This window comes from Stegostoma tigrinum, chromosome 4 (genome assembly GCF_030684315.1).
Source record: "Stegostoma tigrinum isolate sSteTig4 chromosome 4, sSteTig4.hap1, whole genome shotgun sequence".
NCBI classification, from domain to species: Eukaryota; Metazoa; Chordata; class Chondrichthyes; order Orectolobiformes; family Stegostomatidae; genus Stegostoma; species Stegostoma tigrinum.
In genome coordinates this window covers 105265959-105290592 of record NC_081357.1, presented here as the reverse complement: position 1 = coordinate 105290592, position 24634 = coordinate 105265959, and the positions used below count along the sequence as shown (strand labels likewise).

At 37.8% G+C, this 24634-nt stretch overlaps 1 protein-coding gene across 2 annotated transcripts in view; it reads right to left on the bottom strand.

Moving 5' to 3' along the window:
- The window catches only part of mcph1 (microcephalin 1), a 298002-nt gene that overhangs the window by 243178 nt on the left and 30190 nt on the right, over nucleotides 1–24634 (bottom strand). For both annotated transcript variants that reach the window (XM_059645582.1, XM_059645583.1), the window contains exons 6-10: nucleotides 24176–24287; nucleotides 23248–23394; nucleotides 18298–18396; nucleotides 14678–16045; nucleotides 10164–10234 (exon numbers count right to left, since the gene is read on the bottom strand). In XM_059645582.1, the coding sequence (XP_059501565.1) occupies nucleotides 10164–10234; nucleotides 14678–16045; nucleotides 18298–18396; nucleotides 23248–23394; nucleotides 24176–24287 (1797 nt within the window). The remainder of the gene's footprint in view (nucleotides 1–10163; nucleotides 10235–14677; nucleotides 16046–18297; nucleotides 18397–23247; nucleotides 23395–24175; nucleotides 24288–24634) is intronic.

The window sequence follows — 24634 nt, the reverse complement described above, 5'->3', positions numbered from 1 at the left end:
TTTAAAAGTGCATCATGTCCAGTATTGGTGTGTCCTGTTCCTTATTTCAAATGAATTATGCAATTTTTAAAAACTAGACTAGAAAAGGTTGGGCTAACTGAGCTAGAAAATCTGAAGAAATAATGACAAGTCTGTGTGGATATGGAACCAAGACAGATGAAAAGCAGTTAGAGAAATTGTGACTTCACCTAGATGTAACTAAAATATGTTTAGCTCAGAGACAAGCTTCAAATTCCTAACATCTTCCCAGGTTTGAAGAGGACAGCCTTTGAAAAATTGGTACTGAGATAAAATGGCTGGTAAAGTCCTAGCCAGAAATGTCCATATGGTTTATTCCATACTGCTTACGAGGCCCAGACTCAAGAAAGCGGGCACAGGATAGAATACCAGTAAGGAATTCTCGCACTAAAGGACAAAAATTCTTTTGTACTAGAAGCTCCTAGAGGGGAACCAGCAATCTTTGAGACACAGTGTGTTTTAAACACTGATGCTGGTGAAGGTTATTGAGAAGCCACATAACAGCAGAGGAAACACACTGTCGTTGAAAGTGCTATCGTGTACACTTAATGGTTCTCAGAAAACAAAACAATAATCACCGGCGTAAGCCGGCGATCAGTACAGTGATGAGATAACAAGGTATAGAGCTGGATGAACGCAGCAGGCCAAGCAGCATCAGAGGAGCAAGAAGGCTGATGTTTCGGAAATGTACAGAGATGGCCTGGATTTGCGTATGTGCATGCGCGTGCGTATGCCTGTGTAATCTACTGCTGATGATTCCAGCTCCTGTGCCCCGAGGGTCAAAAGCAGTCCAAAGAGGTTGGAGAAATAGAAGAGAACAACCAAATTCTGATGAGCACCAGAAAGTTGACATCATCTGACAAGTCCAACTGGGGTGATTAGGCAATGAGTACAAGGGAAATGAAAGGAAAGTCAGGGAACTTTACCATGGTTAGCAGAAAGTCTAAAAGATAAAAGGGGTCAGGATGCAACCTTCACAGGCAAGGGGCCATAAACAGGTCAGCAAAGATTATAGAGATGAGGGCAAAGCCCATAGAATTTAGAAGGAAGAAGGGGGTGAACCAGAGGTCTGGCTGGCAAACGCTTTCTCTGTTACAATTTAACTAGACATGGAGTAAAGTTCCCAAGCCAACAGACAAAGAGAACAGCACCTCTCCCAGTTGAAGCACCACAGGGTAGTGAAGCAGAAGTTGGCTAATCACTTGTGAACATCGGTCAAATGGGGACAATCTCACCCCAGGCTAACAGAAAAAGTGTTGTCAATTACTGAAAAGATGAAGCACAGTTGTGAAAGCCACAAAGCAAGCAGTCCATGCCTATACGCAAGAGGACCTGGATATCATTCAGGCTTTGGCTAATAAGTGACAGATCACATTTATGCAATACAAATGCCAGGCCACGTTGATCTCCAACAAAAGAAAATCTATCCATCTGCACTGACATTCAACAGCATTATCACTGCTGAACTTCCCACCAACAAACATCCTGGGAGATCACCATCACACAAAAACCTAACTAAAACAGATACAAAAGTACTGTGGCTACAAGAGCAGGTCACTCTGGGAATTCTGTGATAAGTAATTGAATTCCTAATTCCCCAAAGCCTGTCACTAACTAAAAGGCACAAGTCACACGTGTGATGGATTGCTTTGTACTTGCCTGCCTGAGTGCAGCTACACTACCACTTGGGAAGGTTGACACATGGAAACAAAGCAGCCCACTTGACTTGCATTGAATCCATCACCTTAAATATTAATTCCCTCCAAATGCACAAGGCAGCAGTGTGTACCAATTACAAGATGCATCGTATCAACTCACAAAGGCTTATTAGACAGTGCCTTCCGAACATACAACCCCAGCACTCACGAAGACAAGAGCAACAGAAGCGCAGAAACATCACCATCTCCAAGCTCCTTTCTAAATTGCTCATCCTCCTGACTGGGAACTATATCATTACTATTCGCTGTCATCAGGTCAAAATCCTGAAAACATTCTTCCAAACCACATTGTGTGCAGATGAACTGTAGAAGTTGAAGGTTGACAGTTCAGTACTATTTTCTCAGTGACTATTAGTTATGGGCAATATTTCAGCAATATTCAATTCCCAAGAACAAATAAAAGTAATTAAACTGCAAGACTAAAATATTTTGGTAAAGGTATCACCATAAACACAAGCTTTTTTTTTAAAGAAACAAGCTGGAAGAGATTCTATTACCTGTATATTTCTCAGCCTTCTTTCCAACAGTTGGCCAATGGGCTACAAAATAATATATTGTCTTTATAAGGAGTAACTTGGGCCATCATCTCCAATAATGTAGATTAATGTACCATGGCAGCACAAAACCTATCAACATGTCACCACAACTCTAGAAGAGCTACATCTTTCTTTATAATTCCTTCAGGTAGTGAATCAGCAGAATGTTAACACTCACTGAGAACATGACACGTTTATATATGTAGCATATGTGAAAGTGAAAGTTTGGAACCATCCTGAATCTGAGGCTCCAACAGAACAGAAGTCAATAGACCTGCTTTCAAAATGATGACTGAAGATTAAGAAATTCACAAAGTCGTAGCACAAGACACATTGTAAAGAGTGTACATTTGGACACTGGTGCTGATGTGAACAAATCCAAACTATGCAGGTCACTGCTCCCACAGCTTTAATCCCAAGATTATTTAATTCAGTGTTGTACTGTTTCTTAGGTTCATCACATCTTGAAATCAGAGATGTTCAGCCACATGGCAGACACGGTCAAACCTCAAATAGTGCATCTCTCGTTTAGCTAGCTGATTAACCTGATCCTTGAACCATCTTTAATATTATTTTAAATTGATTCAGTCACACAAAATGACACTCTCCAACATCATGTTTTATATAGCTTCTATAATAATCTGGCCAATTTGACTTGTGAATTTAAGGAATTAATATATTATACATTCCCATAAAACACACTATAAATGTGCATACCAAATCTACTAAGATTTGGTGTCTCTACTCCCTCCCAAAATTAAGGGTGTACACTTGAGGTGAAGATATGTGTGACTAGACAGCACCAAATCACAAGAAATCACACTTTCACAAATGCAAAATCATGTGATGACTCATTTCCACATTTCCTCTTTCCTGTCAATGCCAAATCTAGTCACACTGTACGCTCTTATGCATTCCACTCTCTCACTTATTGACCTTGTTAACTCTACATTTTTTAGCCCTGGATCCATTTGTATGCCAAGCGCCATTTACTCAGAACTCCTCAAATGTCCCCAAGCATGCCATTGCAACAATGATCAGTCATGATCACAGTCCCAGAATCTCAGAGAATTCTGAATTAACATGACATTGAAAGAGAGCTGTAAAAGATTCTGTGATCAGCATAACAATTGCAGAGTCTGATGTGTCAGAGGATTTTGAGCAATTAATGCCCAAGCACGATTTAAAAATATACAAAATTTATTGAAAAAGTCTGTGACATATTACAGTCTATAAATTAAAAAGAGAAAGAATAAAATTACAATGATCATCTTATATTAATAGTGCACGACATATCTGTCTGTGAAAACATAAGCAAAGTGAAAATTATGAGAGTTTACAAAATGCAGAGGGGACTGGACAATTGGGGGTGTGGGGGAGGAGTAAGGAAGAGAGATAACTAAAGGCATGTAGAAATCTTCTCAAAACTCGCTAGCATGTCGAATCAAAAACTCTGCAGTTAGGTCACTTCATGGAGCATATTTTCACTGGAAGCACTTCATTGAAACTTTACTTGCTTGAATCCTAGGGTGAAGAGATTATCTTATGAGGAAATGTAAAGCAGGTTCGATCTATCACATGCTCTGAAATTTAAAAGACTGAGAAACTGTCTTGTAAAACCAGCTAAAATTCAAACGAGGTTTGATTGGTAGACAGGATGGTTCCTTTTGTTGGGACATATAAAGCAAGGGTAAAGTTTTGAAACTCAGAGTCTCCCATTTAATGTAGAAATATGGAGAAATTTATTTTCTGAGGGCCACCAGAATTTGAAATTTTCTTCACTAGTGCATAGTGGAGGCCAGGTTAAAGTTCCATTCGACAAGGAAATCAATGACTATTTGGTGACCAAGGCAGGAAAGTAGAGTTGAAGCTACAATCTGATTAGCCATGATCGTACTGAATAATGGAGCAAACTCCTGGGATAAAATGGTCTATGCCTGCTCCTATTTCTTGTGATCTTATGTAAAACACAGTGGCAGAATTTGTCATATATTATGTTATTTCAATTTCCAAATGACACGCCATGCCAAATTTGCAAATTGTTGCTTCGATATAATACAGGTTAAATTTTACGGTCTTGAATATGACATTTCAATAAGAAATATTTCAACTGTTTTAAAATCAATTTTTATTTTATTGGCTAAAATGAAGCGCTTTCTATTACTTGTCACTTGATGTATGTTATGAAAGTTTATTTCTATCATCCTCCCAGCTTGGAAGCATTTGTGTATTAAGACCTAAATCATCTGTCATTCAATCTGTGGGGTGTGTCAAGTTTAAATTCTTTTTGGCATCTGACTGAAATACTGCCATTTTCCTGCTTCTATCTTTCTACTTCTAGAAGTTAGTGGGCTCAGCTTCTATTGTTGTGTGTTGTTGGGTGACACTATTTTAAAAACCTCTCTCGTGTAATTTGGACTTCTTTTTATTTCCCCATTAATCTGAAGACATAAGATTTTGTAGTCAATCTCAGACAAGTTTGTCCTCACATCAAACAGACATTCCACACAAATATCCCTGCCTGCTCTCAAGTCCCTGCCAACCAGCCTCTTTATAGCATGAATACATTACATTACTGTCAGCCGGATAGCTCTATACAAAAAAATACTGAGACATATTGCTGCATATAGGTCCTTTTCATGAGGATACAAGCAATTGTTGAATAGTGGATAAAACTCAACATTTTCATCTAAAATTTGTGGGCCTTATTTGAGTGCTCATACTAAGTTGTTAATGCATCAGACTTTGGGTTAAGATTGTTGACCAGAAATGAGATTTATTTGTCTTTATCCATCCTTGGCAACCACTGTCAAAATTTAATAACATTATTTGTCACATATTTTGTGTGGATATTTTGTATAAAAATTTGGAAAAGAGAAAAAATACAATATCATGTGATAGCAATCGATAGTAAAGTCAATTTCCATCAATATTACTTTCGTTTTCAAGGAAGCCAAATAATCCAACAATTTCAGTTATAATCTGCTTTCCTGAAAAGTTAATCACTAATAATGGCATAAGTTCTTGAGAAACTGGAAATCCTTAGGTGGGTCTTTCCAATGCCCTGAATGGGTAGAGCTAATGTGCTGTGCAGCTCTGAACCACATGAAAATACTTTTCCTATATGAATTCAGAGTATGTGGGTTTTGCTGGTGGGACCAGCACTTCTTGCCCATCCTTACCGCTCTTGCAATGGAGGTGGTACCTTCTTGAGCCATGCAATCCATTAGCCTTTAGTGTATCCAGGGTGCTGTTAGAGTTGCAGAATTCTGACCCAGGAATAGTGATATGTTTCCAAGTCAGGATGGTGAATGGCCTGGAGGGAAACTTGACAGGTAGTTGTGCTCTTTTGCATTTACTATCCTCATCCTTCGAGATGGATGTGATCATGACTTTAGAAGGTACTGTCTACCTAAGAAATCTTGGAGAATTTCTGCACTGCGTCTTCACTGCTGCTTATTGGTGATGGAATGACTGAATGTCTGTGGATATGGTGCTAATCAAGTAGGCTGCTTTATCCTGGATGGCATCAAGCTTCTTGAGTGCTGTTGGAACTACATTAATCCAAACAAGTCGGAGCATTCCACCACACTTTTGACTTGTACTTTGTTGACTGTGGATGGAGTTTGGAAGTCAGGAGGTGAGCTGTACCTAGTGCAGGATTCTGGGCCTCTGAGCTGCTCTTGTAGTCACAATATTTTTAAGGCTAACAAATTCAGTTTCTAGTTAACCATCAGGATGTTGGTTATTTATTATTGTTAAAAAAAGTCTTTTCTAAGGTTAGACCATTGGACAGTTTAAAATAAGCTATAAATTATATGAATCTAAAACCAACCCACAATGTTTCATATACATGATGGCTACAAAATACATTTTATTACACAAAAATACTCCACCTTCATAACAGCCAAATGTTACCAATTGATTTACAAGTTAGACCAAAAAAAAGTAGCAAAATAAAGAATTACAGTTCTGGGAATATCAAAACGTATAACAAATTGAACTGCTGCAGTGCATCCCACATTTATCTGGTTCTGCATTGTCACTTTGCAATTTTTCTGAGACTTAAAAAATCAGCCACACTAGTTAAAAGTGTACAGTATTAAATTTGGGAAGAGTCAAAACATTCATAAAGTTAGAAGAAATCATTTCTGCATCACAATATATTGTTTTTCTACCTTTACTTACTTAGTAAAAGCTAAAGAGAAAAGAATGAGACAATGAGACCACCTGAACTGGTCTTGTACAGAGTCAGTACTGATGTAAAAGATTGATTAACCTCTTTCTGTGCTGCAAGCACTGTACGATTCTAAATCCAGATAACCAATTTGGTACAGATCCATTATCTTGAGCATCAAGTGAGGGAGGATTAATGCTATGAGGACATGGTTTCGAATCCCACAGTGGGATTCAATAAATGCAATAGAATGGAATTCAGCAAAAAAAACAAATGCAAAGCTAGTCTAGTGACAACCATGTAGCCATAGTCTATTGTCGATCTGGTTCACTAATATCCGTGAAGGAAAGAAATCTGCCATCCTTACTTGGCCTGGCTGACATATGACTCCAAAACCACAGCAATGTGGTTGACCCTTAACTGGCCTCTGAAATGGTGTGGAGAACTAATCACTTTAAGAGCAACTCGGGATGGGCAACAAATATCAGCCTGGCCAGCCATGTCCACATAGCCTGCAACAACAAAATTAATTACTGCTTGAAGTATCCCAGCCATTGCCTCTCCATTAGAAATGCTATGTTATAATAACTTATTAGCTGTCAAAGTGTTTCAGAAATGATTTTCCATCCATTAAATGACTGGTAATAAAAACATTTTTTGTTAAGAAACAAACAATGATATAGATTATGTGTACCCTTATGTATGCCATTTTGTAGACTGCAGCGTTACACTGAGGAGTTTGTGTTAGACAGGAATGGTAGCGGGGCGGGGAGAGAGAGATTGGGGGGGTAAGAAGAGGAGAGAGAGAGAGATGGGGCGAAGAAGAGAGGATACAGATGGGAGGGAAGAGGAAAACAAGAGAGAGGGCGTGTGCGAGGGGGAGAGAGAGAGCGTGCGCGAGCAAGAGAAAGAAAAAGAATGGAAGAGACAGTGTTGTTGTTTTCCTCAATGCCTGTCTTTTAACCACTTCCACAAAACATAGCATGCTGAATCACCGCAACATTAAGCTAGGACACAAAACGCTGCCAATAAGACAACACCAATCTTGCTTGATATATCAAAAGAAGTTAATAAAATAAATATTAAGAAAGGTGAACTTATGACATACAGAACAATATAAATTCTGCTACTGGGGAACTGCTAGAGTCCAACGTTTAATAACAATGTCACCGAACACCTCAAACATTTTCACTCGATCAGATAAAGTCAGCATGGATTTGCAATGTATATACATTGATTTAATAAACAGGATATTTGGTAGCTAAAAAGGCTATTAGGTAAAGTCCCTTATTAGAGACAATATTGAAAGCTGGTATCATGAATGGAAAAATAACTGGCTGAATGAAAGGGACAGGAGACTAGGGATAATGCACAGCTTAGTCGAATTAGCAAAATGTTGCCTGCTAGGATCTGAGCGAGAGTCGCAATTATTCCTTATATTTATTAATGATACCAACAAAGGTAGAAAACTACGTATCCAAATTTGCTGATAATACAATATAAAATGGCATTACGTGAATGGAAGAGTAGAATCCGAAAGATGCACAGATAAAGTGGCACTCTAAAGCAGGAGCAAGAAATAAATTTGTTACACTTCCTTACAGCAAAGGATTTACTCTAAGTTGCTGTTTTAACAACTGATAATGCTCTTCTTAATTTTCTTCACATTGGATGATAACAATTTACACTTACTACGTGTAGTACAGTTGGCATCCTGATTCTTCTCAAGTCCAAGAAGCAGTTCAGCTGGTATTCATGATCATAACTGTGCTTAATGAATGCAAATACCTTCACGCAGGTTTCACTTGAGTGTGCTACTGATTGCTTCTTCACAGTTGAAGCTTGTGATGCTATGTAGATTGATTAGGTTCAGTTCTGAATGTTTGCGGACAGCCTTCTACCACAGCTACCAATGTTTCGATAGTTTTCTCCTATGGAAAACAGTTCTACACTTTGCAATCTAAGAGCTTTTTTGGCACCTACAAAATATCAATCATGTTTAAAGATGAAAGATTTCCTGTGACCTTTCAGGTGAGGTACAGAGTAGGTTGCAAACATAGCCCATTCAATTGAGGAAAAAAAAGTGATACACTTTTCATTTACTTGCGATACAGAAATCCATGGCTCTGAAGCTCATCTATTGCCAAATAAAGCCACCGACAAACCAACATTTGTAGAATTTTTGTTTGGCCAACGTTACATGTACTGACTCTTCCCTTAGTACATAATCCAAATACCCAACTCTTAGAGTCATGCACAAGTTGTTGAATTTAATATTAGCCATCCTCAAGTGTGCAGAGAAGAACTGTTGGAATTTCATCATCTCAAAAGCCCACACAGTCATGAAAATGTTCCACCTTATCTGTTAAAATTTTGGTTTACTGAGTTACTTCAAGACCAATCAGAAGAATTCAGGCACTCTGAAATGTTTAACAGAGGACTTAATTACTGCAACAAATGTTACCCCATCTCAAACCCACCAAAAAAAATATTTACAGTTGGTCACTTGAAAATTAACAAGTCTTTGTTATGTAAGCTGCAGGTGACAGGTGGACCTTTACAGTCAGTGATGTTTGGATGCCTGAGTCCACATTTACTCTTGAGGAGTGGGGTATCCAGTCTCTGTTGACTTCTCATTATTTCCAACTATTTGAAGAACTTATGATTCATGCTTAACTGTGAGGCAACAAATAAGTTTTCATCAACTCAGTTTTTCATAATTAAATTCCACGATTTACTTAGCAATACAATTAATGCCACTGCTTGAAGGCCATCACAGTTTCAAATCAAAATTTCGACACAAGTAAAACTGATGGATACTTAAATGGAGGGTTGTTGCAAATTTACTTAAAAATTAGTGTAAAGGAGTTACAGAGTCAGAGGGTTATACACTATGGAAACAACCCTTCAGTGCAAATCATCCATACCTGCTAAATATCCTAAATGAATTTTGTCCCTAAACCCTTTCTAATCATGTATCCATCCAGGTGACTTTTACATGTTGTAATTGTGCCAACCTCTTCCACTTCCTCTGGCAGTTCATTCCATACACGCACCACAACCTGCGTGAAAAAGTTGCCCCTTAGTTCCCTTTTATCTCTTTCTCACCTCACCATAAACCTATGCCCTCTAGTTTTGGGCTCCCCCACCCTGGAAAAAAGACCTTGGGCTATTCACATTATGCATACCCGTCATGATTTTATAAACCTGCATAAGGTTACCCCTCAGCCTCCAACATACCAACCCGGCAACATCCTTGTAAAGTTTTAAAGACTGTTCCAATCCAAGTACAAAAACAACACATGCTCAACCCACGATCAGCAAGAACATGGGTCAACTTGAGACCACTGCAAAGCTTTTTGTACTGTTGAAGTATTACTATAATCTTGTATTTCAAGTTCCCATTTAGTTTATCACATACTTCTCAAATGTAAAGATATTGTGAAGCAACGTATTTGAATATGTCTGAACACAAAGATACAACGGCATTTTGGTGAACAAGAGAACTAGCAGCAAGAAGATTTTGTTAACAAGAAATGTCAGCACATTCTGAAAAATGTCCTTAGAGAGCAAGCCAATGCTAACAAAAAGTGAGCTCAGCATCCGTTTTAAAAGAACGATAACCCAAAAAGACAGGGAAAATCTTGCCCCTGCATAACAACTTATACTGAAAAATATAATCGTTTGGAATCGAGATGAATGCAAAACACTCACCTTTTTAGTCTTCCCTTTACATCCAATTGTAGTGTAAGTTAGCTCAGTTGTATTGTATTTCTTACTATGACCTGGAAAAGAACAAGTCTAACTTAAATTAATTCAGATCTGTGCGTATTATGCTGTCAGAGAAGTAATTTTGAATTTGTCTGGAAACTATATTTCAGACTGATCAAACAGTTTTATTTGTACAGATTAGCACAATGTACAGCAAATATGAATAAAGGCAGAAAACTTTGAAGATGAGGGCCCTCTACACCTCTAAAAAAAGTATAGGTCAACATTTTGGTAGTGATGTTTTCCAGTGCGATTGGGAGGGTGCAAAAACAATATACAGTGGACGCTAGCAATCAGAAATTAAAATAATGCTCGAAATGTACGGCAGGTCTGGCAGCATCTGAATTAACTTTTGGCGATGAAAGCCACAGGTATGATACATCAATTGTTTCTCTCTCCACTGATGATGCTAGAGCCATTGAGGACCTCCAGATTTCTCTCTTTTTTAAAAACAGGTAGACCCCAGGTTCCTTCTGGAGTCTATTTGCAAGTTGAGATGTATGCAAGTCCGAACGTAAAGGAGGACAATATAAAGTAGTCGTTTATAAATAAAGGAATTTTTCCATATGTTGTAACTTTAAAAAATGGCATCCCTGTAGAGGATTGCGTTTACACGTTCATAAATCAGGGAGCCCCGTTTACTGCAAAATGGTTAAGTTCCTTCACAGCATTGATAAAATGTTCTGTGATCTTCATAAGTACAAGTCCATTCATATTTAGATGCAAATCAAAAACTTATTCCTAAAATAATCAATCTAATTTACATGGAAAGGAGTTGCAACAACTTTTTCAAAGGTGTGCATATACCATGATTTTTCTTTTTTTTTCAGAGGATTTGAATTCAGTGGACCATCTGACGCGAAAACCTACAACCATGAAATGCTGATTTCCATTTTCACAGTTTCACAGATGCCCTGTGTCACTGCCAGATGTGTCAATACTTATTTGAACTTGTTAGTTTGGAGGATGTGAATAATGGAATCAACATGGCGGTGCACAGAAAAGGACAGGATAAGGAAGAAAACATACAGCAGTCAGAGGAAAAGCCATTAAGTTGGGCTGGGAAAAAAGTGGAGAAGGCAGTGTGAAAGAAGTAGGAGGAATTGAGACAGATGAAGTGGGAAAAGGAAAACTGAAAGGAGACAGAATACTGTAAAAGCATTTGAAATTCAGCTTTGCAGCATGTAAAGAGAAATACTGAATATACAGTGGGTTGCAGAGGACAGAAGTAGAGGGAAGAGCTTGGCAGCAAGCAGGTAGATTGGAATAAATATATAGGCAGAAAGAAAGGCAAGGAGGGGAAGTGACACAGCACTAATTGGAGACAAAGAGCAAACTATTTATTATGCCCTTAAATAAGATAACATCTTAAATCATTTCACAGGGGTATTATAAAGCAAAATTTAACATCCATTCAAATAATGTAACATCAGGGTAGGTTGTCAGAAGCTTTGGAAAAGAACTAAGGTTTTCATGTATGTTCAATAGGCCAGAATTAGAGGAGTTAAATAACTCAGGGGGGCTGAGGCTAGAGGAGATTACAGAGAATGGGCAAATGATGTAGGTTAGGAAAAAGACATGGAGTATCAAAATAACGATAGTTCTAAAATGTAGATGCTGCTCGACCTGAAATCAATGTCAGTCAACAAATCAGGGAACAATAAGCAAGTGGGATTTGGCACAGGTAAGGACCCAGATAGCAGCACTTTGAATGACCTTAAACTTTGCAGAAAGTACAATGAGAGAGATCAGGCAGTTCTTTGGAATATTCAATTCGTGTGGCGAGACAAGAATTTCAGCAGATGAGCTGAAGCAGTGGCAGAGTTAAATGAAGTTACTTCAATGATTTGGAGTACCAGTTGTTTACCTGAAGATTTGATGCGCAGGCTACCTGTTCATTCAGTGAAGAGCTGTCAAGTATGGTCTTGTTGTAATCCATTAAAGATGTAATATTGCTGTTATAGCACCACCTACAGGTGTTTTTTTTAGATCCAAGAGAGAATTCATTGTTTTTAATCTATTTTTGATTGGGGTTGGTAAATTAATTTCTACAGCCTTTTATTTTCTCCCCACCTCCCCAGTCAATAAAACAACAATTCCAAATATCTCTGACACACAGTTTGGATCTTTACTAGCTAAAACTACTCCCCGTATAGGTAATGCAGAAGTATGTAAGAGATTTAAACAAGAAAATACGAATTACTGCTTAGTTTACCGTATTAAGACAAGCTGACAGTAACCACTTATGAAAAGTTTAAAAAAAAGGTTGCATTTCCATTCATTTTTGATTGTACAATTGAAAACTTGAATTATTCACATTCAAACACCATCTTCAAAGAATACTCCAAGCAAAACAAAATACATTAATTCTGAATTCAAAGCAGACTACCAACCTGCTTCTGATTGAAATCAAAACAACTCTTCCTTGTGCTAAGCATTACTCAAACATCAGCCACCCACAAAAACTGAAAATGCTCATTTTTCTGGGTTCCTTCCCATTCCATGGGATCAGAGATGCACTTTGTATGCCAAGAACGTCGATTGTGTTTTAAATTATAATTTACATGCTCACAACTTTCAAAGTTTTTTTTACAGACAATTTATTAATTGATATAGTACAACCTTTCAATATTCCCAATGCTGATCTCACATGATACAATAAGAGGGAGAAGAAATAGCACTGAATGTACCATCTTCAAGGCTTTCAAGTCAACCAACATAATCTGGAAATATTTTAGCACTCCATCCTTATCACGTCAACATTTTTAACATCTCAAACCAATAGCAGTGTCATCACCATATGGACATCAGTGGCAGAAGTTTACAGTGGACTGCCAGCCTCTTTGGGAATTTTGTGCTTTCAAATAAGTGCTGTGATTGTTTTAGTTCATTTGCTTGGCTAAGGGCGGCACAGTGGCTCAGTGGTTAGCACTGCACCCTCACAGTGCCGGGGACCCGGGTTCAATTCCAGCCTCGGGCGACTGTCTGTGCGGAGTTTGCACATTCTCGCTGTGTCTGCGTGGGTTTCCTCCAGGTGCTCCAGTTTCCTCCCACAGTCCAAAGATGTGCAGGCTAGGTGGATTGGCGATGCCAAATTGCCCGTAATGTTCAGGGGTGTGTGGGTTGTAGGGGAATGGGTCTGGATGGGATGCTTCAAGGGGCGGTGTGGACTTGTTGGGCCGAAGGGCCTATTTCTACACTGTAGGGAATCTAATCCTACAAAGAGCAAAGGTAGCTGATAATGGAGTGGAACGGTAAATGTTCAATTTGGAAGGACAAAAGGGCAAATGGAGCCAAGCAAATGTGGATGAAGGCAAAACAGGCTGCTATTCACAGTATATAAAATTACAACACGGCTGTAGGATGAAACAAGTAAAATAAGACCCTGCTTACTTTGAGGTACATACTACAACTAAAATATTACACACCTGAAATAAAACTGATCACAAATTGAGCAAAAACCAAGTCCAGATGCCATTTGTAGAATAACAAGATTTCTCAACTTAGCTTTTAAAAACTTTTTTTCAGTATGCTCGAACTGAGATGAACAAAGTGTAAAACTGTGTAAACTGATTCACTATTCAGCGACCTCTGCTGGGAGTTGCTTGAATAGGCAAGTAGCCAGGTATTTTAATGTAAATCTCTGCACGGCTATTGTAAAGTCAGTCTAGATTACCCTATGTATCTTCCACTTATCCAGAGATCCATGAATTATCCAAAGCAGCTTTAACAGAAGAGAGCACAGGGAGAATTATAAAACTTCACAGGCAGCTAACGACTGGCATTATGCTGAAACATTAGAGGAAAAACTACAATTTGGCTTGATCCGGCTGACTGCATCAGATGAATATCCTGCTTTGGCTTATATTTCATGAATTGATTTGTAAAATGTTTAAATCTTTGTGAATTTTTTTCAGCTGATTATTCACTGCTGAGGTTTGTCCTACCTACTTCAAACAAGTGATTTTTCATTTTGAATTCCTTGTACATATTCTAAACATCCTTTTTAAAAGCAAGTCTACAAACAAATGTACACTTGTTTCAAAAGCAACCTCTAGTATAAAATCAGTTACAATGTTGAAGAGGAACTATAAAGACAATTATTGGTCCAAATATGTGTAGACCATCTCATTAATGATAGCTCTTAAGTAAATATCAGTGAAAATAAAATGGAAAAACAACTATATAACAAAATAATCTGCTCTTTTTCAGTGACCATGCGAACAATGATGGGTCTTTTCATTCTTTATGATTTGTGTTGGTAAAGATTTACCAGTAGGTTGTCCACTGCTTCAGCCATAGTAAAGAATCAGTTTTGATTAAATAAATATGACTACATTCTGATTGAAGAATTCTCCACTATTTGGCAAGCAGACATTACCACACGATAGCAATAACAGCACAAATAAGAAATAATTTGATTGCTTTTACAAAATGTAATCAAACCAATCACGTACTTTGGCAGGGTTCACTAAGATGCTTATCTTCCTTATTGCTGCCGGTGGTTAAGATGTCCTTAGATAACATATTCTCTTGGTGGTACTGTACTTTTTCCATCTCACTTTGCTCCTTATTCAACAGATCGGTAAACTTTAGAGAATCGAGAGAGTTGTTTTTTGTTTCAGTGTGTAAATTTGTTGAATGATTTACTCCTTTTTTATGATCATAAAAATATGTTGCAGGAGTATCATTTGGACATAAATCCAATTTTCCTTCTCCATTACCCTCGGGAAAATGTGATACTTTGTTCAAAGACAATTCGTTGCTTGACAATTCCTCAGATTCATCAAGAAAATGTTCAAGTAGTTGTTTTATATGAGACTTCCTTCGGTTATGAATTCTAGTAGCTGCTGGATGTTGTGCATCATTTTGTTTATGAGGGTAATTATTGTCAACTACTGTAATTATATTCAAAGATTCATCAGAATTACAAAAAACAGTATTCAATTGTTCTGCAGTATTGAAATTTGTAATACCTTTTGTTCTTTTTGTTCTAGCTATGGAACTTCGCTGATTAGTTTCTTGCGATTTTCTCTTCTGCTTAACACCTACAAAATTTAATTTGGGAGGACTTGGCGATTCAGGTGGAAACACACCTAATGGTAGTCTTGACTTACTTTGACCATTCAAATTGACAGGAGAAAAGAAATCCTCATACACCTCCTTCATGGGGTAACTATGAGGGGAAGCACTTGAAAATTGTCTTGCTTCAAAGAATTCATTTCTAGTAGGCTTTACAATATCAAATTGGTGTTTACACAAGTCGTCATTTTTCTTTGAGCTAAACTGATTTTTCTTACTTGCAGGGAAACATTTTTGCTTCAAAGGTGAGACATTACTTTTATGATGTACATTCAACATGGAGGTCATTTCTGCAAGATCACATTCTTTAACAGAGCTAGATGCCTGTCCTGGGGGTGGCAAATTTATATTTGTTTTGCTTATGGTATTATAAACTTGAAGCTCCTGTGTCACATGGTCCAAAGCCCGTGGATTTTCTCCTTTCAAATAATTGCCATTGCTTTGCACAGTACATGAGCCTGCTGATGCGCCATTACCATCAGGTGAATCCAAAACACTTCTTTTCTTCGGAAAATTTAATTTTGTTTTTGCAACTGGTTTCTTAGTTCTTCTCCTTGAGTTTTTGTTGATCAAATCACAATTAGGTGAAAGTAAATGGAAACTGTCAACAAAAGATTCAGGTCTGGAATGTTGGGCTACTTGTTCTACACAAGCATCACTTGAAAGTAGAGACTTGCTTTTGTTAGCAGAACTTCCACAAGGATCATTAGTTGATGTATCTTCTGAACCAATTATTTGATCTTCTGCAAATAAAGAATATTTCTATTACACTAAGTTACACCATAAAAGTATACAAATAAAATTAGGAAAGCATGATTACTGTATGTTTTACTGTATAAAGTTAACCCAAGAGTAAGTAGGAAAACAGAACTACTGTAAACTATGAATAGACCCTAAGTGACGTTGGCTCAATGCAAAATATTAATTTTAAAAAATGACAATAGCCTTGTGCAGAGGAAGCCAAAACAGAAATTCTGGACTCATCTGATGCATGTGAGACTTTACAAGCCTTTAGATACAATGTAGTGCCTATTTTATGTACTGACTAAATTTCACACGTGCTGCTCACATTCAAGTCATCATAAACTTACTCACTCACAAAATTAATTGCAGTCTTAGTTGACATAACGTTGAGAAAAGAACAATTACAAGTCATCAATGTCCCTATACTCCACAACTATGTAGGGCAATAAAGATAGAGAATGACAAATCTTGAACACAGGTTCATCTTTGCTTAAGCTTCTGAAACAAGCTGATCGAGACTTAAAAGAATAGCTCCATGAATAAGCTGTATTAAAAGGAATTTTTACTAATCAGAGCGCACAGCTAAGGTATTAAGTTAGATCTTTGCATTCATTTTTGCTGGAGAAAAGCAGTTTAGTTATGTAATAGTAAAGGAGGAGGAAGCAGTGATATTGGTTAGGGAAAAAACAGACAAAGAGGAATTAAAAAATATGGCAATCCTTAGAATAGAAATGACACACTGCACATAAAAAAATGTAACAGAGGTAATTAAGGTAAATAATGGTGAAAATTATACAGGGTGAGGCCACACTTTTATTTTTATTGTGACATGGGAAGGATGCCAGGTGTGGTTTTTCGGAGGAGGGGGTGGCGGTGGCCTACCTCTGCTTTATAATAGTGTCATCAGCAACCTTGGAAACCTCTCTGATGAAGGGTCTAGGCCCGAAACGTCAGCTTTTGTGCTCCTGAGATGCTGTTTGGCCTGCTGTGTTGATCCAGCTTCACACTTTATTACCTTGGAAATATGGCTCCCTCATCAAGTCTTTTCCAATCGACTCCAGGACTTTTCCCATTCCTAACAGGTCCACAATTCTGTTTCCTCCCTCTCCTTTTAAATAGTCTGATTACGTTGCTACCCTCCATCTCCATGATTTGCTCAAGAGTCTATAGAATTTTAGAAACTTTGAAAACAAGAACAGGAATAGGCCACTGGGCTATTTCAACCTGATCTACCATTGACTATGATTATGACTGATCATCTAACAGCACCCTTTTCCCACATTCTTGCCATACTCTTTGATCCCTTTAGCCCCAAGAACGATACTGAACTCTTCCTTGAAAATATCAATATTTTAGCTTCAAATGCTTTGAGACAGAGAATTGCACAGGTTCGCTACTATTTGGGTCAAGGAATTTCTCATCTCAGTCCCAAATGGCTTTCCATATATCTTCAGACTGTAACTCCTTGTTCTGGACTCCCAGACATCAGGAACATTCTTCTTGCAATTTTATAGTATTTTATAATCATGCTTGAGAATCCCCCTCCCCGCCCCACCCACCCACCATCCCTCCAAACTCCAGTGGATTTGGTCCTAACTAATCAGATTTCTCTTTATATATCATTGGTAAACATTTGCTGCACTCCTTCCATAGCCAGAACACTCCTCCTCAGATAAAGAGTTTGCACCCAATACTCCAAGAGCAGCAAAGACAACCCTGCTCCTGTACATAAGCCTGCTGCTATGAAGGCCAAGATGCCATTTCCATTTTGGAAGATGATCACCAACGTATCTAAAGTTTCTAAAGCCTTACATACTATGGGATATAGATTAACAGCCCCTGAAGATTTGCTACCCTAAAATACCATTAATTTCCTCTGCTTCTTTTGCTTTTGAACTGACACTGATTTCTTTCAATTTCGCCCTCTCATTAAACTGATCGACGACGTAGTTCCAAATCAGGAGAGGGGAATTTCTAGGTGCTGCACTCATCCAGCCAAGTGGAGAACATTCCAACAAATGCTTAACTTGTGCCTTGTAGATGGTGGAAGATTCCCTAAAGTTTGTGAAATCAGGTGTACCCTGTTTTATGAAGACAGAACCAAAGTATGTGTTCAATTCTTCCGCCTTTTTGTTTTAAACAGTCCACTGTAATTTTCCTGGGTTCTGATTCTAAGTGACATATATTTATTGTTTCTAATTTTTTTCTCTTCATATACTTACAGGAGCTTTTGTGCTTAAAATTAACTCACCTGCAAATCCTTTCGGTGTTACTGATGGAGATTCCCCAAGGGATGGCTGGCAAAGAGAGGCAGCAGAACATGATACCGTTGATTGAGACATTTGGGAAGCTGAAACGATAACAGACGAAACACACATCAACAGAATTGGATAACCAACTAAAGAGAAAGAAAGTTGCAAGGCTATGTAGAAAACACAGGGGAGTTGCCAAGTTATTCTTGCCGGCAGACAGAATGGACATGAGGGGCTAAATGACCTCCTTTTGAGCAGCCATTCTATGCCTTATTATTTTTATAGTAAACTGATGGTTTCAAGTAATGCTTTGTGAAAAGACTCCCAAAATAATTCCAACTAAGACATGGAAGATTGAGATAAAATATACTAAAATCAATCTAGCAAGATCGCAGTGTTATGATCCCAGCTGATGGATAGATTTCAGGGTGAAACTTGGCTTAATCGATCTTAAGTTTAGTTCTTTCTTTTGGTTTCCATGTTGCTTAGTCACTGAACATATTCCCCGAGGCTGCCAAGCTTCTTTAACAGAAGAATGCAAATTTATTAGAGTTTAAAAAAAAAGCTATGTATAAAAATGAGAAATTAGAAAGATTTTAGCATAAACAAAATCAATTTTCAACTGTTTCCTAGGATTATTCTTTACAGCTATTCATTCGCAGTCAAATCTGCCTCCTGTCATTACTATTTAATTTGTTAGATGACTGATTTTTTCTAGTTTTAATGACCCAGAGATGTCTTTCCCAATCAGGAATCCTGGAGTCCTTTTCAGTCTGAAAGCCGAGAAAACTTCTTCCTCATTCTCACGACCCGAGAAATGTTCTTTTCCAGTTCTGATAGTCTAACCCTCCTTTCAATTTTGATACCTTGAAAACCTCTGTGCAAAATCTCTCACATTGACAACTTCACAAACTAATGTGCCTTTGTTAAGGCAAAAATGTTCTGAACTGAAATCTGACTACTGATGCCCCCATTGGTTTTCTTTCTGTCTTAGAAGGTCAACTTGGTAAACTGCTCTTCAATTAACACCATTGGCATCCAAGGGAATACACTTCATTTCTAAGCGAGCATGGGTTTTATGTAGTTAATCCATGTAACAAATCACTTTCTGATCTGAGCAAGAAAACCTTCACAGGACCAAAATCACAAATCTACTTTTCTTATACTCTAAAATCTATGTTCCATAATATAGTATATTTTTATACATATATATTGTCAGAGGAAGGCAACGTGTTACAAAATATTTCAGACACCGAAAAAGATGAGCCAATGACAAAAAGAGCAAGGGCTCAACCTCTTTTTTCAACCCAGTCCGAACTGAGCGCTATCTTTATCTATCCAGTTTGTTTCTGCAATCCTTAATACCTTCCTTAACAATAATCAGTCTGGGATTTTTAATTTTTAATTGATCTGGCCTCAACAGCTTTGTAGAAAGAGTTTTAACAATGCTGCCAGAGCAGATCATGAAGACAATTGATGAACGCAGGTAGACTAAACAAAGCTGAATAGCAGTAACTGTGATTGGGCTCGAAACAAAAACAAAAAAAAAATCCCTTATCTTTCAAGGCAATTTTTCTCTAATAGCATGAAAATTAAAATGTAGTCATCGCACTCAATAGAAGAGATAGGATTGAAGAAGTGAAATCTGAAAGAAATCACTGAAAAATGAAGGATTCATCAGCATTGGGCAATATCTGTACATGGAAGAACAGAACAAGTAGGAGGGCGCAGTCTTGAAAAGATTGTGAATAAATGAAAATCAAGTCAGAGGTTGAGCAATTAACAAGAGTAGAGACTGAGTAATGTACTTTGGTGCAAAAATGCTTAATAGCAAATTCTGTACATGTGCACTATGACAGCCCCAAAATCTTTGGGAGTTCAAGAGATCAATGTGTTAATGTGTAAAGTGAAGTGCAATAGTGCAGGCATGCATCACACAAGCAAAAGGATCATCCATAAAACACCTATGCCACAATCCACATTAATGTTTAAAAAAAACTACCTGCTTTGAGAATCCCGATCAATGTTTAGCCCATAGTTAATATTACAAAACAAACACTTCCACTCGACCCCGAGTCAGGTGGTGTGGATTCAAGGCTTACTTCACACACTGAGCTTCAAGTTTAATGGTTTAATGAGAATGCAAGAGGGCATGCTGTGAGCAGCATCAGGCATACCTAAAAATGAGTATCAACCTGGTGAAGCTACCAAACAGGACTACTTACATGCCAAACATCATGATTATTACAGGTCAGTCACCTCAGCTCCAGGGCATCTCTGCAGGAGTTCCTCAGGTTGGCTTCCTCAGCATAACCACCTTTAGCGGCTTCATCAATGACATCCCCTCCATCATAGGGTCAGAAGTGGGGATGATCGCCAATGACTGCACAACGTTCAGCATCATGCATAACTTCTCAAATCCTGAAGCAGTCTACGTTCAAAACAAGTCCTGGACCAAATCCAGGCCTGGTCTGACACCTGGCAAGTAAGATTCACACCTCACAAATGCCAGGCAAAGACTATCACACCACCACCCCCTGACACTCAATGGTGTAACCACTGCTGAACTCCCAACATCATCATCCTGAAGGTTATATCAACTAAAAGTTCAACTGGCCATGCCACGTAACAACAGTGGTTAGAAAAGCAGGTCAGACGCTAGGAACACTGCAGCGAGTAACTTATCACCTGACTCCCAACATATGTCCACATGCTACAAGGCAAAAATCAGGAAAGTGATGGAACACTCCCTACTTGCCTGGCACCAAATCCACAAACTCCCACTCTTTGCCCACTGATGCACAGTAACAGCAGTGTTTATTATCTAAAAAGTACACTAGAGAAATTCACTAAAGATCCTTAGACACCACCTTCCAAATCCACGACTACTTCCATCTGGAAGTTCCCCTCCAAGCCACTCACTATCCTGACTTGGAAATATATCAATTCACTGTCTTTGGGTCAAAAGCCTAGAATTCCCTCCATAAGGGCATTGCGAGTCTACCGACAACACGGACTGCAGGGGTTCAAGAAGGCAGGTCACCACCACCTTCTCAAGGATAATTCGTGACGAGCAATAAATGCTGGTCAGCCAGTGACACCCACATCCTACGAGCAAATGAAAAAAACGTTCAAAGCTAACATTCTAGTTCTCATCATTAACACATTGCTACTTTGTATAAATTAGATACAACATTACCTATAGTACAACAGTGACATTTTAAAAGACCAATCAGGATCCAGGAGTCACTTTTCTTAAGATTACGGAGTTAAGAAACAACGGTCTGAAGTTCAGTTTTTTTGTTGAGAAAGATCAATAGTAACAGATGGAAAAGATAGCAAAGAGCAAATTTATTCATCTGTTGAACTGCGCAAGATGATTGCATCAATGGCCCATTTTTATTCCAAACCTCCATACAATTTAAACATAGATTCTAAGGATGAGCATTACCAGTTTTATTTCCTCTTTTCATCTTTAAACTCTTCTGTTTCTTAATTGTTCTTTGGAAATCTGTACAATTAATTGGGACACAATGATGAAAAGTATAATTCAAGCAATCTTTTGTTACAGGTGTCTGTCATCTTGGATTACCAATCATTAACTGAGATTAGGATTTTGTATAACCGATCCGTTCCAAAATCATTTGCAGCACAGAACAATCTGCCACTGTGCTACATACTGAAATGAAAGGAATTGTGAAAAATCATAAGTGGAATTAGTAAGTGACTAAGTGGGGAAGGACAACTGTCTGCACATGACCTATGCAGCATTTTAGTGTTATACTCTGTTCTGATAAATCATAATCAGTCGTAAGAAAACATTGTGCTCAACTCAAATGGCGCAACCCTCTAAAATAGTCAATCTAGTTTGTTCTGGAAAAGCACACATTGCTGCACTTTTAAAATGAATTATACTCAGTTCTAAAAACACCAGTTGAAATCATTTTGTTTGATCATTGCAACTAGCACCCTAGTCCAAACACACACCGTCTCCAGTTATTGATAATGTCCCAGCCTGCTTTTTACGCTTTAAAGTAGTTACACATGACACCACAGTATTCAAGGAACATTAACCTTCAACTTAGATAAAGTTATTCAAGCGCAAAATTTAGCAGAAACTATACATAAGTACCTACAACCTATAGATCTCCCATAGCCAGTCGGCTGTGAACACAATTTAGCAAGAACCAATTTGGTATTTTAATGCTTCTAGGAAATAGGAGTCCAAGGTGCTGAAAATGTATGGAAAATGCTAATCTTTGGAACCGTTTGAATAGCTATAATTTGTGCTGATTGCATAAAAACTAAAAGACTCAATCACACCCAAACAACACTTGGGTGGCATCACTCAGTTAACTTACAGGACCAAGATGCCAGCTGTGGACTGGTGGAAAGTGGACTTGGGCATAACTTTGGTAAAGTTTACAGTATGAATCACTTTAAGTATCAGAAAACTTTTTTTTAAGATTAAGGTTCTACATAAATCAAATTGTTGTCATTTGTTTGAACAGAATTGTACAGATGCTGGGAGAAAGAAACGGATTCTCTCCAGTCTGCTGACTTAAGATGCAACAATAGTTTACAATCAGTTTGGAGAATTATACAGTTAACACAATGAATTAGTAAGATTAAGTTCCCATAAGTAATTCCATGCCATAATGTTTTTTAATAATATGCACCTGTCACAATATGATCAGAAAACAACTAAATAATATAGGTTCAGCTAACTACATTTTAGTAAATGACTTCTCAAAAATTTTCCCCAACTGTACAGCTGGACGTGTGCCAGTGCAATGTTCAGTGTGCCAACATCATTCGCAGCATTAACTTCTCGTTTCAGAAACTGTTGCCATGCATGGACCTTAGGCGATGATGCAAAAGAAAAAAAAAATATTGGCTGCTTCTCAGTTCTACAAAACATAGTTGAAATGCACAGTATTAGAACATACCTGTGGGAGAAAGGTTTTCTCTCTTTTCTTTCATTTCCTTCAATCTTTCTTCCATTTTGCAGAAATGATTGTGGGCAACTCTTTTCATTTTGGATATACTTAGATCTGGAGCATCCTCATCAAATGAGAGTAAAGGCAATTCAGCTCCTTTGGGGGAAAATTTATTTAAAACAAAATATAGTAAAAATTTAAGATCATGAGAAATAATAAGGGTACAAAATAATTCACTTGTATGATTGATATCTTCATGGAATTCCAGACTGCTTAGGAAGAAATTTTCAGCTTATACAGCCTCAAGACTCAGTTATCATGCCTTGTGATATCAAGAACAATTGTAAATAGTTGAACATGGTATACAGAACAGTTGGAGGCATTCGACCCATCTTGCTTAAAAGAATTATTTACTGGAGAAATGTGAAATTGAACCACTTTTTGCTTCTGTGCACCACTTCTAGCTTTTCTGTACTCCCCTTTGTCCTTGCCATCCTACTGTGTTCTCTCCTTCCTCAGTTATGGGTAATATTACTTCCTTTCCCCTGAACTTGACCTGATTACTACAGTGGGTCACCACTCTGTGTGCAATTCCACAGAAAATAAACTAATACATACAAATTTTAATTTCAGGAGTCCTGCACATCTGTTTTCTTGGTTTCCAATAACCCATTACTGTTTTAGAACTGAGTCACATGATTTAATTCCCTCTAATGGCTTGAAAACTGCATCCAAATAGTAAATTTCAGCAAATGAAAGAACATAATTACAGATTAACTTAATCACATGAAAATGGTAAAGATTATCGGGTTTTCAGGTCAACCCAAGAAAATGAATTTGTGGCAACATAATTCAGGAGATGGTCTCACAAAAACAGCATATCAAGATACAAATATATTGAGAAATTGCACAGTATTATTCAATGTTAAAAGCTCACCAGTAGTTTTCTTCAAATCTAGATTCTGAATCATTTGATCTAATTTTCTCTGCAGTCTTTTGTCATTCTCTGGTGTCTTTTCTATGAAATCCCTGGGTTTCATACATCGATGCTGAAAAAGGATGCAAAAATTACAACAATTTAGCTACATCAAAACTGCAAGTACAGTGCTGCCCACTGAGACACAATCTGGCAAAACTTTCTACACTACTCAGTCTTGGTACATTCTTGCAAAATTCCATCGTTCTCACGCTGTCCTGAAAGTTTCTAACTTGCTTCACACGTCTAATTGCTACTCTTTGCCATTGCAGTTATTTATTTATACATTATCGTGCCTCTTAATTTTTAATCCTGAGACCCTTATCTTAATAACAGATCTTCCATGTGACATTTTAGTATGAATTTTTTGAAGTCTTAATTATCCCACCCACTGCGAACACTGCACAAACTAATTTTTGC